A 20,456-nucleotide genomic window follows, 5' to 3' on the forward strand; every position below is an offset into this window, starting at 1 on the left:
TATTCCAACTGCTACTTGTCTCCACTAAACTTTTTAATAAGGACCTCAAACATACCATGTACAAAGCCAAATTGTTGATTCCCAACCCTCAACTTCCCCTACCCCTACTAAAAAAGACTTATACCTCTCTTGGTCTATAAGACTCAGTTGTTCAAACACAAACTCTAGGGGTCATTCCTTAATTCCTTCCTTTCTCTTATACTCTATAGCCAACTCCTGTTGTCTTTATCACCCAAGGGTATCTAAAATCTGTCTAGTGCTTTCTATCTCCACTGTTACCATCTTAGTTCAAGCTATCATGTTTCTTGCCTGTGGATTAATCCAATAGCCTCCTGATCAGCCTCCTTGCGTTGGTTTTATAATTGTATACCTATTCTTTATATAGGAGGCAGTAATCTTTCTAAGACACACATCACATCACAATCCACCCATGCTTGGAACTCTCTAGTAGCTTTGTATTTAGGGTAAAATCCAAACTACTGCCATGACCTAGAAAGTACATCATCAGGCCCTTCTCACCTTTCTGGCCTCACTGAGTTCTCCGATCTGCTCACAAGTTCAGTTTCCTCACTTAGCTCCAAACATGCTGCTCTTCCCTCTGATTCCTGAACAAAGTGCACTAGGTGTTTCCTCTGACTTTGATTTTGTATGACTCATTTTTCTTGTCATGCAGGTATCAGTGAGTGAGGAGTTCTTTGACTTTATGCACAAAATCTGCCCTTCCTCCATCACTCAGATTGTTTTCCATAACATTTATTACAATAAAATGATCATCTACTTGGTTATTTACAGATTGTCTGTCTTCCTTACTAGAGTGCATGCTCCACGACAGCAGATTTTCTGTTTTTCTTACTACAATATCCTTATAAGTTAGTCTTATTCCTATCATATTGTAGCCTTTCAATGAAAAGTTCTTATGAATAGTTCTTGGATATATGAATGAATTCCTTACTATATAGAAGCATGGGAATCAAGTAAATAATAATTTTGACTTTTTGAGTACTTCCTAAATATATACAAAATATATTATGAATATATTATTGTATATTATTAAAGGCTTGTATTTACATTCGTTATTTATAATCCTCACAAAAGCCAGGCAAGATAAATATTATTGTTCCTATGTTCCAATGAGGAAATTGAAGATTGGTGACACTCAGGAACTGCCCTTGGTCACATATCCAAAAATATTAGAGGAGCTAGGATTCCAAACTCAGCTCTGACTATAAAAAGTATTCTCTTTTCAATATACCATATGTACAGTTAGAATTGCTCATGATCAATAAATTTTAAAAGCTTCACATACTTTTCCAAAACAATTCAACTTTTGCTCAGTGGATACTGACCAGATTATTATTCAGTTATTTTAAAAGGTCCTAAGTCTATCTTGCAGTACTCATCAAAAGCAATTTTCAAATCCAAAACAGCTTGACAGTTCTGCTACCTGAAGATTATTTATGAAAATTTTGGTAAACATATTAACTCTCCTTCTAGTTTTTCTACTATTCTGAAAATATTTAGGATTTATTGTGCTATACTTCTTATGAGGTATACATAAGAAGTATATCTGTATCTCATGAGGATACAGACATAGAAGAGGAAAAACGTATATTGGAAAAATGTACAAGGATCAGCTTCTGAGGAACATAAAATTCTGTCATTACCTTGGAATGACTGTGTCATATGTCTTAAAATACACTCATATAGTGGCTTTCTCAATTCTTTAACAGCTACTTACAAAATAAGTTATTTTCCAAGCAAGAAAAAAATGGCCTTTATTTGTAAGAAGAAGAATCACAAGCCTCTACAGAGCCAGGGCCATGCAGGACTCTTGGGGCTCTTGGGAACATTGATAGCTCAAACTCAAGAGTCTTAAAGGAAAATCCCAGAATACTATTAAATTGACTACAAAACTCTGACACAATGCTACCGTTAAGAACAACAACAACAAAAATGAAATTATAAATTTATTTATTTTGAGACAGGGTCTTGCTGTCGCCCAGGCTGGAGGGCAGTGGTGTGATCATGGCTCACTTCAGCCTCAACCTCCTGGGCTCAAATGATCCTCTGGCCTCAGCCCCCCAAGTAGTTGGAACTATAGGTGTGCACCACCACAACCAGCTAATTTGTTTTTATTTTTTATAGAGATGGTGGTCTCACTATGTTGCCTAGGCTGGTCTCAAGCGATTCTCCCACCTTGGCTTCCCAAAGTGTTGGGATTACAGGTGAGAAACACTGTGCCTGGCCTGAAGTTATAAATTTAAATATATAAAAATGAGAAAATACATAGAAGTCAGTGACTTCATAGTGACATTATGTGGCAACCACATTGTTCAATAAAAATATTTTAAATGTTTACAAAGTGCTATTTCTCATAATATAGATGTTCAACAATTACTCAGAAAATTTAAATTTATATTTCACCATTGCATTATGACAGGTTTTTTTTGTCTAAGATTCTATTTTGCTTCTCTTGTTTTTAAAATCATTGATATATCTTTTATTGTAAACAGAAAACCCATTAAGACAGTGTAGTTCTTTTAATTTTCTTTTAAAGTAGAAAATAAACTGTACTTGAATGTTTGTACATTTCAAACTTTCAGGATTGTTTGAAACCTTATTAACATACTGAATTTCAAAAGACTGATTAAAGCAAGAATACAAGTGAACCACAGTAGACATTTGAGACTTTGATACCAGTTTGAACTCTTAGAATCTAAGTAGCCTGAATCATTGTTAGAGGACTCAGCACAGAAATGATATACCCCATAATTAATTTGTTACATGTTTCACACACACCACAAACAGCACAATAAATATCTAATAGTATGCTGATTTCTAGAAAGCTGTATAGAAAACTTGGTAACATTCTGCTTTCTGGAAAAAATAGAGGATTCCAATATACAAATAAATCTCTATGCATTATTTAAAGTAAGCTTTACTTAAAAATTTAATGATGCAAATGAAAGAATGAGAAAAATAAAAATTCCCCCTTCCTCGCTCTTTCCTTTCCTTCTTTCTTCTTTTATTCATTCAGTAGTTATGTCGTGAATTCTTATAATGTGCCATATGTTCAGGACAGGGAGAATAGAGGTGATTTCCATTCTCAAGAAAATTATACACTTGAAAGGCAAACCTGTGTTCAATTTATGCCTCTGTTCTTCTTTATAACCAGCAAACACAGAAACCTTCATGTTTCTTTAGCATATCAAATTATTTTGTTATAAAATGTTTCCTGCACAACAATAACCATAACTATAACCAGTAACAATAACCATAAGCATTCTAATGCTTATTGCAGCTCTCTTGGATGTTCTTTCCCCATTCCATTCTCCTCCCTTCCTTCTTACCAGATGTGACCAATACAGTGAATTGAATATTAATCCCTCCCTGGCATATTGTTATACCTCAACATTTCATATGAATGTATGATGCTATGTAAATCTTCCGTGACTTGCAATGTATTTTCAACATCACATGTATATATTTATCCATGTTATACTTAATATAACATGTATGTTTTTCATCTCAAAAGCTAGCCTCACACACTAGAAACATTCAAGTTAAAGTAACAATAAATACATCACTATTATTTAATTTTGTTTTAGAGATGTTAGCCAACACAAGCAGAAAGGAGAAAGATATGAAGTATAAAAATTGTAAAAGAAGAGGTGAAACTATCCTTACCTGCTGTATACTTAGAAATATAAAAAAAACAACTGAAACACTATTATAAACAAGGTAATTCAGTGAGAATCTCTATTCATACATGAGGAAAATCATCAGTAGATAACAAAAAATAAAACTACAGATTATTCAAGACAACTTTTAAATACTGTTATCAGCATTCTTTTATTTACCTCCCTAAATTTCAAGACTGATTAAAAGGAATACTGCCCACCAAGTGTAGTTCTAGGAAGAGCAAATTGATATATTAAATAAGTAATTTGCATTCAAAAGATAAATCAGATGCCAAGGCAAGTTGCAATAGATTGTCAACAGATTTCTAGACTATTTTTCTTTAAAGGGCCATAAGATTTGAGAGCTAGAAGGTATCTTATTTAAAAATCATTTGATCCATTTTTTTTAGTCTGTAGATATAAAAGCCATTCCCAGAATACATAATGAACTTCCCCAGAGTCCCATAGCCAATTGGTAGAGTTAGAATCTGAATTTATGTCTCCTAAGTTGTAGTCAGGAATTGTTTGCCATGATGAGTCAGTACTGACCATAATGAGTCAATATGACTTTAGATTAAATGGTGGCAAATCAAGCATGTAAAAAAAAATTTGTGTGTGTGCATCCTATGAATATATCTTTTTAAAACAATTGTGATGGCCTTACCTAAAACATCTACATGAGCACAGCAGAAAATGCACAGGCTTTGGTGTCAGACAAATCTTATTTTGAATCCTGCTTTGGCACTTACTATTGGTTTGACTCTGTGAAAGGCATACGACCCCTCAGTCTCAGTTTTCTTACCTGTAAAATGAAAACAAAACAAAACAAAACAAAAACCCTATTTCAAGGAATGACTTTGGGTTTAAATAAACAAAAATGATTATGTATGCAAATTATGCTAGTAAAATGTTTATAACACAATAAAAGTAGATACTCAAAACAATGTTAGCTATAGTTATTATAAAGTTTAAAATATATTTCCAAAAATTGTAGTTCAAAGTTGAGCTCAGATGCACAGTTGGTGAAAGTGCTTTTTCTTCTAACTAGAATTGAAATAAACATTTTTGCTTCCTTTTCTAAAAGTTGTTATATTTTAAGAATTAAACTTATATAAATGTTTATTTGTATATTAACCTACAAATGTGTGTCTATTATGTGTCAGGTTCTGTTCTAGGAGATGGGGTAATAGTGGTGAACAACAGCGTATCGTCCTCATGGCCTTAAATTTCAATAGAGACAGGCAACAAACTGTTAACAGATAAATAATTTCATATTTTGATACAGTGAAAGAAACAGGGTAAAGGGACAGAAAGTATGGGAGCACATGTTCTCTTAGGCAAGGTAGTCAAAGAAGCCCCTCTACAAAAGAGCTGACATTTGAGCAGAGACCTGAATGATTTGAAGTAAACAGTCATGTACTGATCTGTCAGAAGAGAATGTACAGGCACAGGGAACAAGGGCAAGGGTCCTAAAGTAGAAATGAGCACAGCATGTATTAGCAGCAGAAAGGACAGGAAATCTAGCATAAGATGAAAAGTTAAGTTGACTACATAGCCCATAATGGTTATCTGATTTGCAGTGAGAAGCCACTGGAGGGTTTAAGAATTTAAATAATATGATTTGCTTTTGGGTTTTAAGCTTATTCTGGCTGTAGTATAGAGAAAGATGGGCAGAAATTAGGAAAGAACACAAACACAGAGATAAGGAAGCAGTCTATTGCAAACAGATCAGGTATGATGGTAACATGGAGTACTGTAATGTAGTCAGAATGGAAAGAAGTATGATATGCTTTGGAATTAAACAAAAGAAAGTAATTAGGAATGATTACTCTGCTGCTGGTTGTCAAAAATGATGAGACTGAGGTGGGAAAGACTGTGGGAGAAGTAAATTGTGATGGGAATAGAGAAGAATCAAGAAACCAATAATTCTATTTGGTAACATTAAGTTTGAGCCAATCTTTAGTTATCTAGTGGGAATGTCAGGCAAACATTTGAATATATGAATTTAGATCTCGGAAGAAGAGTTTGTGGATGGTATTACACATTTAGAAGTCCCCCAAATACAGGTAAAACTGCATGCAATCACCCAGTGACATACAAATAGAGAAGGGACACAATGACCAACCCTTAGTAATACAACTTGAGCACAAATGGAGAATTCAGTTAAGACTGAGAAGGGTCTGCCAGTTACAAACAAAGAAAATTAGAAGTCATGAAACCAAGAAAAGAAAATGTTTCAAGAAAGACAGAATGGTTGACATTGTTAAATAACATTGAGAGGTCAAGTAAGATTCAGACAGAGACATAACTATTGGGTCTGACAAGAAAGAGATTGTAAGTGACATTAACAAGAGTCATTGTAGTGGAGTAATGGGGACCAAAGACTGTTCAAAATAGCTTAAAGAGGGAATGAGAGATGCTATTTTGCACTTCACCCTTCCTCTTAATTTCAGGAACAGGCATAATAACGGGAGCTGTAGCAGCCATCTTTGAATCATAATGGAAAGACCAAAAGAATCATAGTAAAAATCACTCCTGATGGCCTTGAGCTGCTATCTCTGGACTTAAGTGTTATATTTTATATGTCCTATATTTAATGAAACCTTTCTTGCAGCATAAAAATATATCCTGTACAACCAAACAACACATATGGCTCTTTATCCTAGTTTCTCAGCTTTCAGTTTGAATAAAAAATAGGCTGGATGTGGCGGCTTATGCCCGTAATCCCAGCACTCTGGGAAGCCGAGGTGGGCAGATCTCTTGAGCTCAAGGAGTTCGAGACCAGCCTGGGCAACATTGCAAAATCCAGTCTCTACTAAAAAATACAAAATTAGCCAGGTGTCGTGGCACACACCTGTATTCCTAGCTACTCGGAAGGCTGAGAAGGGAGAATTGCTTGAGCCCAGGAAGTTGAGGCTGCAGTGAGCTGTGATCGCACCACTGGACTCCAGCCTGGGTATCAGAGCGAGACTCTGTCTCTAAATAAATACATAAGTAAATAAAAACCAAAAAAGCTGCATCGTTGATTTGCACAAAAGTGAGTCAATTGCATTTATTGTAAACAGAACATGTTTCATCATCTTATTTTATATTTACATGTCCTAGTTATGCTGGAAATGACCATGTGGAGCTGAATGTATGTATGAAAGGAAAATCTCAAACATAGTAGAGTTCTCTAAATGCTTTTGTAAAAATGTACATATATGTTGCCCTATACCCCCAACCATAGATAGATACTCAAATTCAAATCTCTCAATTTCAATTTAGTGTCCTGAGAATTATCTCTACATGATTGTAGTTGGGGGTATATAATATTTTGTAGTCTTTCACTTATTTCTTAAAACATTTCCAATTCTGGTGAAAAAGAGAGACATGGAGGTGAAGAAATGGAGGTCCTGAGTCTAGACAACTATTTAGAAATTTTGCCGTAGTCCAGAAATGGGGCAACAGCTGGAGAAGGGATGAGGATAAGGTTAGAGTCTCCGAAGAATAGAAGCTGTTAAAACATTTGTCAATGAAAATATTGAAAAAGAAATTCCTCTTGAAGGAACAAAGATATTTCCCATCTGATATTCCTGTGGCATAGTCTCAAAAGTAAAGTCTTAAATCATACAAAAATTGTATTTCAAAATATAATTTTTTAATTTGTAAGTAATGTGAATATATTTGTAATGTATGTAAATATATGTGAAATATTCTGTTGAAGGAATTCTGACATTTTCACTGTAGAGCACTAGAAACTGTCAAAAAACAGAATGTCTTGACCATAGATTTTCCAATAAAACATTTAAATATAATAATGTAATTTAATTAGTAATAGTTTGTGATAAATTTAGGCTCAACATATTCAAGAGTTATCTGCCATTGCTTTTAAAAAATTAATGAGAATATAAATTATGCTTTTACATTTTCCTCAGTTTACTTTCTGATGCTAATCCAACAAGTATAACATATGGTAATGTATAATGTATACGATAGAAGTAAGAGCAAAAAATTAAAAGGTTTAGGCATCTATGATGTTAATTTACTGTTTTAATAAAATAAGATAATAATATTCCATATATATATAATGCATGTTACTTTTCATGCTCATTAGTATATTTCCTTGTGGTACAAACAAAGCATAGTTATTTGATCAGAAAAGTAGTTCTTTAAATAGTTTGATGAAGTATATTAATATAATTTTTAAATAAAGTTGCTATTGAATTGCTGCTTTAGGGCAATGGTAGTGTTAAAACTGGAAAAATGCTTTCATAATTATAAAAAGTGAATCAGCACCTTTATATTATAAGCATTTGAAAACGCTCAATTCTTTTCTGCTTATAGTGAAGTAACTGCCTAATGAATTTGGAGATTTGCTCATTTTCAGTCTATATAAGTTTTAGCAACAATAATTATAGCATAGTGACTTTTTTAAAAATGTGAATTTTTCAGATATGAAGGATATATGCACATTCTAGGAAGAACTGTTTTTCCTCCTACAGCCTCACTGAAATGGCCAATGGAATTTTAAAAAATAAGAGAAAAAGAGAGCAAGTGAGGACATACACCTATAATAGTACTGAAATGAAGGAAAAACTTCTACCACATTTTAAAAATATCAAGAATATTTTGCTGGGACCTTTCAAACCAGGTGAGTTCCCCTGCCACCTGAACCCCTCCCTTGAGGGTTTTTTAAAAATCATTTTTATAATTGTGGTATAAAATAGACATAATATAAAAATTACCATCTTAACCATTTTAGGTATACAGTTCAGTGGTATTAAATATTTATATTATTGTGAAACCATCACCATCATTCATCTCTATAACTCTGTCTTATAAAACTAAAACTCTGTTCCCGTTTGTACCACACAAAATACCTCATTCTCTCCTTTCCTTACCTCCTAGCAACCATTATTCTACTCCCTGTCTCTATGATTTTTTACTACTCTTACTACTTCTTACAAGTGGAATCACAGTATCTGTCTTTTTGTGACTGGCTTATTTTACTTGGCAAAATGTTCTTAAGGTTCATTTACGTTGTAGTACATCTCAGATTTTCCTTCCTTTTTTTCTCCCACATCACCACAAACATTTATCATTTGTGTTACGAACATTCAAAATCCTCTCTTCTAACTTTTAAGAATATACACTAAATTACTGTTAACCATATTCAACATACAGTGATATAAAAACATTAGGAACATTAGTAAATATAATTATATATTATTATATAAATATATTACATTTAATTATATTTTATATAATATTATAAATTATAGTGTTACAATAAACATGGGGTGCAGGTACATAGTTTATTAATTGTAATGCTGCAATAAGCATGGGGGTGCAGGTTTCTCTGCAATAAACATGGGGTATAGGTACATAATTTATAATTACATATTATAGTGCTGCAATAAACACGGGGGTGCAGGTATCTCTTCAATATACGAATTTATTTTCCTTTAGATAAATACCCAGTAGTGTGATTGCTGGGTTATAAGTTAGTTCTACTTTTAGTTTTTTGAGAAACATCCATACTGTTTTCCATAATGGCTGCATGAATTTACATTATCACCAACAGTATACAAGATTTCCCTTTCCTTTGCATCCTTGCTACCATTTGCTATTTTTTGTCTTTTTTATTATGGCCATTCTAACTGGGATGAGAAATCTCATCATGGTTTGATTTGCAATTCCCTGATGATTAGTGATTTTGAGCATTTTTTCATATACTTATTGACTGCTTGTATGACTTTTGAGAAATTTCTACTCAGATCCTTTTAAAATCGGACTATTTGGGGTTTTTTTGCTGTTGAGTTGTCTGAGTTCCAGGTATGTTCTACAGAGCACTTACTGGGTGAATACTTTGCAATTACTTTTTTTTTCCCCATTTTATAGGTTGTCTCTTTATTCTGTTGATTGTTTCCTTTGCTGTACAGAAGCTTTTTAGTTTGATATAGTCCCATTTGTCAATTTTTGGTTTTGGTACCTGTTTTAAGAGCACCTTGGGTTTTTCTTCCAGTTTTCATGTCACTTGTCTAGATACTTTTATAGGCCATAAACATCAAGAGGGTAAAGGTTATGACCTGCAAGAATACCAGAGTATTCCCCTGTACTATTAGTGGGTGTTACACTTACAAGATGCTTAGTAGATATTTGTTAAATAATGATAAAAAGAAAAGCTAGAAAAACATACACCAATATGCAAACAGCGGTAATCTCTGGAAGGTAGGTCATGACTTTTATTTTCTTTATATTTTCTTTATTTTTCTGCATTTTCCAAATAATCTATAATAAACATGCATTATTTCCATAATGAAAACAAAATAATACAGTCAAAAATGCATTATTTCTTAAAGTGATCTGTCACTTAATTCCTTATTAAATAAATCATAGATAAGGAACAATATAAAAAAAAATTGGCTGGGCATGGTGGCTCATGCCTATAATCCTAGCATTTTCGGAGGCAGAGGCGGGAGAATCACTTGACCCCAGGGGCTTGAGACCAGCCTGGACAACATAATGAGACCTAGTCACTACAAAAAAATAAAAAAAATGTTTCATGGTTATTTATAGAAAACATTTATGCTAAATGAAGTTTATATATTTTATTTACAAATTATTATAGCATATTGTCTTCAAAAAATTATTTAGGTACACATTTTAGTACTATAAACCATAGTTCAATACAATTTTGTTTTTCCATTGTTGAAAAAGCCAATTATCAAGCCAAATTCAAGAAATATAGATTCTCAAAGTAAGGCAAATATTTCTGACAAAACTAAAATGCTTTATATTCCTAATTTCTAAGTGATGTGGATCAAATAGATAACTTTTTCCTATTCTATGCAAATATTTAACTGTACAACAAGATATAAGCAGTAGTAAATTATAGGGCTACAATTTCTGTGTGGGAAGAAAATTCTAGATTTTTTAAACTGAGAGGTTGTATATTAGCCAATTAACCATTAAGTCATTAACGGAGTGTTATCAATGTATACTTAGAATAACAATTTGTTTCTGAAAACTTACAGTAGAAAACTGTAATCTAGTAACACAGGAACTATTTCACTTGTATTTTATTGCATCTTAGGAGTTTTGTGAAAATCTTGGATAGTGAACAAGTGACTAAAGCAAAATCTTACCATCATTTTTCCCCTATCAAACCTAACAGGATCTTCTTTATACTAAAGTTTATGATGATGATAGGTTAAACTTGTCACAAGCATTTTTAATAAAATACTGCTTTTTTACTTTAATATATGGAAGACACATTTTCAAGAAGGAAAATGCTGATGTTATCTTGGTTATAAGCTTGCTGCTGAAATGATTTAGATAGTTTTCTTTTCTACACGATATCAGAATAAGGCATTTCTTTTCAAGCAATGAATTATAGCTGATACTTCAAATTTATTCTACTTGTATTTCCTAGTCCAGGAAAATGATAAAACATAAATATTTATTCTATATAAACAGAACAGGCACAAGATGCAGATAAAAATGATCCATTATGGCGCAGTGAATAATTGCTATGTGTATCACTATAAGAACAGAAAAGGGCATCATGTATTTCTACCAGCTTTAAATGTGAAGATACCTAAGTTTACTGAGAAAATAAAAAATCTGTAATTTTATATGTTGGGATAATATGTGTTTGTGGTTCATAATTTTTCATTGATAATAAATTTAACATTGTTGTCTACATTTTGGAGAAAGCTCAATAAAACTATTTGCTTTTACTGAGAAGCATATGCAGCAGCAAAACTAACAACAACAAAAACCGCTAAGAAATTTTAAAAATCCCAATCTAAAAATAAGCAGTGAAGCTATTTGCTTATTTTTCTGATTTCTAGATATTCAAAATATGGCCATTTGAAATTTTCTAGGTAAATACTTCTCATATTTTGATAATTTGAGGAAGATACGCTAGTATTTTTCTCTCACAAAAGCAGTATTTATTTTCAATTGTGACAGATAAGACAGTAAGAAAAAGGCAGTATCAAGTAGGAATAAAAAACATCTATATCAATAATAAAGTCATATAAGTATGAAAAACTTACAGCTGTTTAGACACAAGTTCAGACTAGGTTTAAAAAGTGAAACCCAAAAATACCAATAATCAGGTAGAGATTTACATACTGTCACTGATGGAACATGAAACTATTAATAATTTCAAGGAATGAAATCTGTATATAAGATAAAACTTCCCTGTGGGAAACAGCTACCAAATGATACTCCTGATGCAACTTAGGCTATTATATAACACAATGCCAGGAACATTTTAAAATAATTTATTTTATATCAAAACAGTGAGAAAATATTTTTACTTCTTCTGCATATAACAAACAATAAACCCAACTAGCATAATCATACTGTGAGATATATATACTTTTTGGGAATTGTGTAGGCACTGTAAGAGATTTAATCACAAAATGAGCACCAGATTCTATACTATACAGGGGAAAGACCATTAGACTTGAAGACAGAAAGTCAAAGTCCTCATCTGAGCCTGCTCCTACTTATTACATATCTTCAGACAATTCATTTACAATCCTTCTGAACTCTGGATTTCTTAATTACAGAGATAACCCTGACAGAAACAAGATCTAAAAGAATCTGGCCAGTTGCTCTAAATTTAAATTATACAATCTCAACTATGCTAAATGAATGAGAAATACAAGTAAAACTTAAGGTGTAACTGGATTGGTATTTTCCTAAAACAACCTTGGAGAACCAATTCATTCCCTGATGAGAAAATGTAAACACAGGAGGGTTAAGGAATTTTCCCAGAGTGGCACAGCTAAGTGGAGAAGTAGATATTCAAATCCAGGTCTGTCTTATGTTCCTCAGAACATATTTTACTTAATTTCAATTTTATGGAAACAGACATGAAAAAGGAAGTTACCTAAAACATAATAAATGTAACAAACAGGAAACAGTATTGGTTTTTGGACATTTACATGAAGAAACTGATCATATATCAAAGACGCTTCCCAGGAATTAAACATTTCTCAGTGTCAGTAAGTACTTGGGAACAATTTCACATAATGCCAGCATTTGCATTCTACTGCCATTCTACTGGCATAAAGCTCTTTATTTTATCATAAATAGTATAGAAATTTCAATCCTATTATTTGACCATGTTTAAAATCCTATTATTTCAACTTCTTTGCTTGAAATGGTAGTCTCTTTAAATATTTCTGTATATTCTTGCAGTTATGGATTATATTATTTCTTTGTATAAGAAAAACAAGAAACTTATAAATCCATAGCTCATTATCGCTGAACAATGAAAGATCTCATCACAAAAGCCTGAAAAAACCCTACACAAAATTAGCAGTATAGGCAAAATATTACTTTCTTCTATACTGTATATATTTGCTTCTATAACTGCATTCATATACCTAGATACCTAGCAAACAACATATAGACCTACATATCAGCCATAATGTACTATAATGGCCAGTGCACACTAGTTTAAACAAAATGTAGATTTACTGAGTTGTGAACAACATTTGTTTTAAAGGTGAAATTGAATGGTAGAATAAAATAGGGTATATCGCACATAGTAAGGATAAAAAAAGTTTTATTTCCATGTTGGGGTGTATGCATGTGTATATACAGTAGGGTTGTATAATGGGCTATGTAGGGTTGTGTGTATGGGTATGTGTAGAGTTGTTTGTAGAGATGTATGTACAGGTGTGTGCAGGCATATGAGAAAGTTTATGTATAGAAGGATGTGTAGTCATGTATAGAAATGTGTATAGAGGTGTATGTAGGGATGTGTACAGAATAGTGTGTAGGAACGTGTAAGACGTTACAGGGTAACATGTATTTCTTACTGTGAGTTCTAGTCAAAGACCTCTGGAAGTTACTGCTCCAACCAACCAGCCTGTTAGGCTGGATCATTCCCACTATTCTAACAAGAATCTCAAAGTCAATATCATTATTATATGGACTTGCTGGTCACAATGATGCCTTAGTATATTATTAGGAATAGTACACTAAGTCATACCCTATGGAAAATTTTACTCAATTTTCATCAATTCTATAAACACTTACCTTTTTACTTTTTGTACCTTAGAGAGTACCAAAAGTTATCTGTCTTATATTTTCTAGTTTTTGTAATTTATTTTTCACATATTTCAGAAACCAAGGTAAATGACTGACACACAATACACACTTGACTTCCCTTTTAAACCTCCAATACTTTAGGGTTAGTGTGAAATAGATACATTCTTCATTTAAATATAATACAACTTGGTAAAATCCTTTAAATTTGATTTCAAAGCAAAGGCTGATGATTTCTGTTTGTCTTTAATTTCTCACAATATAAAATTCATCAAAGTGTGACAATTAGTTAACTCCATTAGGCTAACTTGATTATGTTCCTGCAGAGGTCAATATGTAAAGTTATTCAAATTGAGAACAGAACTTATAAAATTAATCTTCTTATATAATGCAAATGACACTAAGTCATGTATCAAACACTCTCCAAATAGCAGAAGAAACAGGTGAGAATACATTAAAATAAATACAGTGATTCTGGATGGTGAAAGATAGATGAATGCCTAATTTTTAGAAACAACAAACAAAACTATTTAAACATTTTCTCTCAATATGTTTTTTAATAAATCTGTAAATTTTAAAACAAATTATAAATAATTCACTTCTATGATAGTGGCAAATTTTGTGTTAAATTACTCAAAATTGCTTTCTACTGTCAATTTCAGTGAAACTAGAAGAACATAACAAAATTTTTCATATGTATATAAATATTGTGAATATGAAAACAACAATAATACCATTTGCAGACCTCCTTGCTCCCTTAGATTTTTATAATATCTCCATGGCCTTAGCTTGTATTAGATATTTTAAAACTCATTCAGGGGAAAAAAGAAAATATTTGTTTTAGAAACATCATCTTCCCCAAACTACCAACATAGGAAAAAAATGTAACAACCATCTGTTGGTATTCAGATAGGTTACTTGAGTTCCAAGTAACACAATGAAGCAAACAACAGTGAAGCAAATGACACTGAAGTTGAGTATAAAATAACGGAAGTCTTCAAATTGTAAAAACAAGGAAAATACAATTAAAAATACATTATTCCCACTCCTCATGTTAAGACTTTGAGTACTTATCTCTCACGATCTCTTTTCTCTTTAAAGAACTTGCACAAATGATATGCAAGTGAGATAAATACTAGAAATTAAAATATTTGTTAAGTATATGATTTATATGTTACTGTTTTATTTTATTCTGCCAAATATTTCCTTGTTTAGCTTAATTATCACAATTGATGCTGTTAACACAAGTGAATCTACTGTCTACTTCCTAATTTAGTAGTATGCTAACTGTGTGCAGGGCACAAAATTGGCTTTGCTTAAAAATAATTTTTAATGTTTACTATCTAATAATAAGGGATAAAGTGCGTAAAAGTTGATTATGCCAGTGTTTCTCAACTGTGTTTTTTTTTCATTATCACCTTCTAAGGAGTCTCTTTAGAAATATTTTTCCGGCCAGGTGCAGTGGCTCACGCCTGTAATCCCAACACTTTGGGAGGCCGAGGTGGGCAGATCACCTGAGGTCAGGAGTTCAAGACCAGCCTGGACAACATGGCAAAACCCCGTCTCTACTAAAAATACAAAAATTAGCCAGGTGTGGTGGCAGGTGCCTGTAATCCCACCTACTCGGGAGGCTGAGGCAGGAGAATCGCTGGAACCTGGGTACAGGGAGCCGAGATTGCGCCATTGCACTCTAGCCTGGGCAACAAGAGCAAAACTCCGTCTCAAAAAAAAAAAAAAAAAGAATTTTTAAGTTAAAATGTAAAAGTGATTAATGTTTAACTTTAGAACTATATTAATAATAAAGTTAAATCAAGTTTTAAAAAAACATTCAAAACTATTAAAACTGTAGTTCCAGCTAAAGTAAATGAAAAAAATTAAATAAATGTCTTAAAAATCATTCTTGGTGAACTTTTAACTTTTTAAACTTTTGGTTGGTGAGAAGCAACTCTTAACTAGGGAAATGTGTAGAGCTGTCAGACACAAAAGTATTTAAGATCAAGCATAAGAAGTACCCACACGGCAGCCAATTGGCAGGCACTGGCCACCTCTTCTAAAGTAAGTTTAAGATCAAGCAATTGATCAAAAGTCCTCCCCTCACAGCCATTTGTCATGTTTTGTGGCATTAATTTTGTATATATTTTCTGTATTTTCCATGAACTCAATGTCAGTAATGCTTGTGTGATACCCAAGAAAACCTGAGAGATTAAATACTAAGAATAAAATTTTCTTGGAAAGGGTTTAGCTGTGGAGTCACAAACCACTTTAATTTTGCATTTTTGCCCCCATAAGAACCAATGTTTGTCCCCACTGAAAACGCGTAGCATATGTCTTATATATTAAGGTCCTAACAAAATGTTAATAGTGGTTATTTCTTGAATATTTTTTATCTTTACATATTAATTGTTCTGCAAGTTTTCTATAATAAGCATGTGCTAGTTCATAATTTTTTTAAAGTAATTAAAATAATTATGACCATGTTGACCACAGACATCATAATTAGACCACAAATGTTTGGTCTTAATGTCTAACTAAATATCTAGACAAGTCTTTTTGAAACTACAGAATTTCTTGGTCTCATATATCTAACCTTATGTTTATATACATTTGTTTATTCACTTTTTTCTTTACCCTACATATCCAAAACATTTGTAGTGTACAAAGTGAACTACACATGATTAAGAATTATAAATGTATTTCTTAAAATTTTGATACTTTCTAGGATGTTAGAATAGAATATGGCAAAAGACATGCTCATCCTCCACTTTTTTAAGATAAAAAGTAATAACTATCCAAAAGACTTAAACATAAAAAAGGAAAATGTAATTCAGTTTTTACTTGTGAATGCTGAAATGAAATTTCTGAAAATCTGGATTCATTCATAGTACAGAATACTTTACTCTGGTAATTATATTATTTGTGGGTTAAATGATTAAATACACTAAAATAAAGAGATAAAAACAGCCAGAGGCAAAAGGCCTAATACTGATTTTTCAGCTAAAATAAAAATGAAAAGTTCTAAATTCCTTCAGTTTGCATCTTGAAAAAAAATTATAATTAAAATTCTGACAGACCAGAACTATTTAACAGCATCCCACCATGGCATACAATAGATTTGGCACTGTGGAAGTCACAACAGTGACCACATTGACCTTACAGCCTTACATTGACCTTAGTATGTGATGAGAAATGAAGGATTTTACCATGTAAGAAATGCAAATAGAACTCATCTTATGAAGAAAGGACAAGAAGCTAGGTTTGAAAGATGACAGAAGTGTAAACTATTTTCAACAATGTTAGTTATGTATACCAAAAGCTTACCAATTTTTTTTCTACCTTTTCTTCTCTTTCTTTTTTTAATACCAGTTAACTTTAACGAGGAACGTCTGAATATTAATTCTTTATCAGTTTTCATACATCATCCTTTACCTTGGTCAGCCAGCTGAAAATTATGTAAGCTATAAATTAGCTTTAAACAAGCTTTGAATCAGGTTAGAACTGGTTTTCAAATTAAAGAGCCTTCCGTATATTACAAAGTGCTGTCATTTTATTACCCCAATCAATTCTGTGTGGCCTGAGGTAGAAGGAAAATGAATGCTGTCTTCATTTGCAATGCGTTTATCTCTTACAGCAGGCTGTGGAAATATAACCAAGGCAATGAATTGAAAGCTATAGTTACATTTAACATTGCCAGTGCAGGAAATTGTTGCTTCTTAACGAAGATGGAGTTTCAATAGGAAAAAAAGAACATTTATTTCCTGTAAAAAAATACACAAAAATTAACACTGATTAAAATTAAATTTAAAATAAAGAGCATTTCCAAAAATTATAGTTCAGCCAGCATGGTATCAAAATAATTTTAAATGGTCTTCAAATAAAGAAATGAAAAACACAATAGATGTGCTATTTCCAGTGCTTCAGAAGTACTAATCTATTTACAAATATATTTTTCACCTTTATCTTAATGAAAACCATTTCTTTTCCCTGTGGACATGTGCAACTAAACAGAAGAGTGAATTAGGTATTGGTCAGGTTCACTGTCATCATCACTAGATTCTAAGAAAGTGACAAAAGAACCCCTCCTCAAAAGCCCTGATAAGTAGGTATTATTATTGTCTCCATTTTAACATGAGGAAACTGAGGCACAGAGAGATTATGCCACTTGCCCAAGTTTACACAGTTACCTAAATAATTTGATTCCAAGTCTGCATTCTTGAAGGAGACTATTTGACTAAAAGTACAGGGACATTGAGTACATCTAAGAAACTAACTTCTCAGGAAACATTTTGTGAAAGATGCAATGAGGGATATTGCTGAGAGGAAGCTAGAGACCTTAGAAGGGTCCGTCAAGTGAAGAAAAAAGTGAGTTTCATTGCCAGAGGACAAAGATATCAGCATGTTTATGTGCAAGTATTCATATTACACACACATAAGAATGCATTCAGTCTTTTGACAAAAATTTACTTGGTGGTCTATATGTTGCTCTACCGAATTATTCATTGTGTATTCTTCTATAGTTTGAGTTTACTCATGTTTTTTTGCAAAATTATTTTACGTATTACTTTTCAGCACTAAACTTGTTTTTAATTACTGAACAGATTTAATGACAAGATTACGATAATTTCTGAAGTGTTTAATGATAGACTGAACCAATAAATGATGGCAGAAAGAACACTGACCAGAACTGACCTGGTCATAGCTCTGTCATTAACTAGTTGTCAAAAAGTTGTGTGACCCTGTGGCTACTCTGAGGTTACCTCTCCAGGTCTCACTTTCCTCATCTGTAAAATAAAGCGCTTGGACGAGATCAATATTTTTCAAATTATTTAACCATACAAGTGGCAGTAAAATCAATTTAGTGGATACTGATTAACTTTTTAAATCTAAAAATAAAAGAGCAAAAATTATCAGCATGCTTTACTCCATGAAATCTTTAAATTATATAGCAAACAATATAAAATGAATCTTTTGTTTAAAAAGTTTGCAAGTCTCTCTAAATGATATTTCAGGTCCATATTAACTATTAAATTCTATAATTCTAATATATTTAAAGATATATCTTTTAAAAGCGGCAAAATGTTCACTCATAAACTTCAGATTTTAAGGTCTTTTTTGAATTGAAAATACAGGCAGTACTCAGTTTCTAAACAAGTTAGATTCTACAAGCCTACTGGAAAGTTCATCATTTTAAACTTAGAACACTGCCCAAAAAAATCTTTTAAATGGGTTACAGCCCCACCACAAGGCCTATTTCAAATTCTGACTCCTGACAAGACAAGAAAAATTTCCCAGGCACTGGATAGTCTTTGATAAACGATTAAAGTGGGAAGGCTAATTTGTCAACTCCTCTTACTACTTAGTAGCTTTCTACTTAAGTGATTAATATCCTTAAATTCCTCACTTGGGTCACCTGATCCAGGTTAGTCCTTACCTTAATAAAAATTCAAACTCCAAAATTATTTCCCACAAACTCTTCTATAAACTAAAACTTCCTTTTCTATCACTGCATACTGCAATTGTTGTGTTTGGTAGATAAGGATCCAGGAGGAATTGTTTTATGATGTAATATGTGCAATATAATATAAAGATGTGTTTGTGGTTGAGGATAATCCAAATGTATAATTAGCAGAACTGTGAGCAGATGAAAAGTTCAGTAAGGACACTGCCCTAAACTCCATATTGCATGTTCTATTTTGAAAAAGGAGTGTCTTGCTAGGGGAAGTACTCTGGAGATTAGCTTTTCCTGTCCTCTTCTGATCCCTAACTTCCACTAAAGGGCTCCAAATAGATTTTCAGCGGCTATAAACTCATGACATAATATTTACAACCCTTTATGATATGGTCTCAATCTAATGCCCAACCATTTTGCATTAAAAATATATTAACTGAAAAGACTGTATTTTCTTTACTGAATTGCCTTTGCTGCATTGTCAAATATCAGTTAACTATACTTATGTGGGTCTATCTCTGGGCTCGCTATTCTGTTTCATCGACCTATTTGTCTATTCTTTTACAAATACAACACTGTCTTGATTACTGTAGCTTTATAGTAAGTTTTAAAGCTGGGTAGTGTCAGTCCTCTGACTTTGTTCTCCTTTAATATTATGTTGGCTATTCTGGGTTTTCTACCTTTCCATATAAACTTGAGAATCAGTTTGTCAAAATCCACAAAATAACTTGCTGAGAGTTTGATTGGGATTGCACTGAATCTATAGTTTAAGTTGAAAAGAACTGACATCTTGAGAATACTGATTTCTCCTGTCCATGAACATGGAATAGCTTTCTATTTATTTAGTTCTTTATTTCTTTTATTAGAATTTTGTAGTTTCTCTCATACAGGTTTTGTATATATTTTGTTAGATTCATACCTAAGAATTTCATGGGTTTTCCGGTGCCAAATCAAATGGTATTATGTTTTAAATTTCAGACTTGAACAGACATTTCTCCAAAGAACAGATAAACATCATCAATAGGTATATGAAAAGGTGCTCAACATCACTAATCATCAGGGAGATGCAAATCCAAACCACTATGAGATACCATCTCATACTCATTAGGATGGCTAATTATCAAAAAGTCAAAAGATAACAAATGTTGGTGAGGGGGTGGAGAAAAGGGGAACTCATGTACACTGTTAGTAGGAATGTAAGTTGGTATTACCATTACACCATTATAAAAAAACACTATAAACGTTTCTAAATAAATTAAAAATAGAACGACCAT

The 20,456-nt window shown here is 32.4% G+C and overlaps 1 protein-coding gene across 12 annotated transcripts in view; it reads right to left on the minus strand.

The window, feature by feature from the left end:
• The window catches only part of PHF14 (PHD finger protein 14), a 198,138-nt gene that overhangs the window by 15,903 nt on the left and 161,779 nt on the right, over window positions 1–20,456 (minus strand). For 2 of the 12 annotated variants that reach the window (XM_063726068.1, XM_054559441.2), the window contains one exon: window positions 4,430–4,482. The exons of 6 other annotated variants lie outside the window; for them this stretch is intronic. In XM_063726068.1, coding sequence (XP_063582138.1) covers window positions 4,430–4,482 — 53 coding nt within the window. Of the gene's footprint in view, window positions 1–4,344; window positions 4,483–9,004; window positions 10,202–20,456 lie in introns of those variants that run through there. 4 more of the 12 variants (XR_008527060.2, XM_063726071.1, XM_063726070.1 and 1 more) reach the window with 4 other exon arrangements.

The sequence above is a fragment of the Pongo abelii genome, chromosome 6 (assembly GCF_028885655.2).
Source record: "Pongo abelii isolate AG06213 chromosome 6, NHGRI_mPonAbe1-v2.0_pri, whole genome shotgun sequence".
Taxonomy (NCBI): domain Eukaryota; kingdom Metazoa; phylum Chordata; class Mammalia; order Primates; family Hominidae; genus Pongo; species Pongo abelii.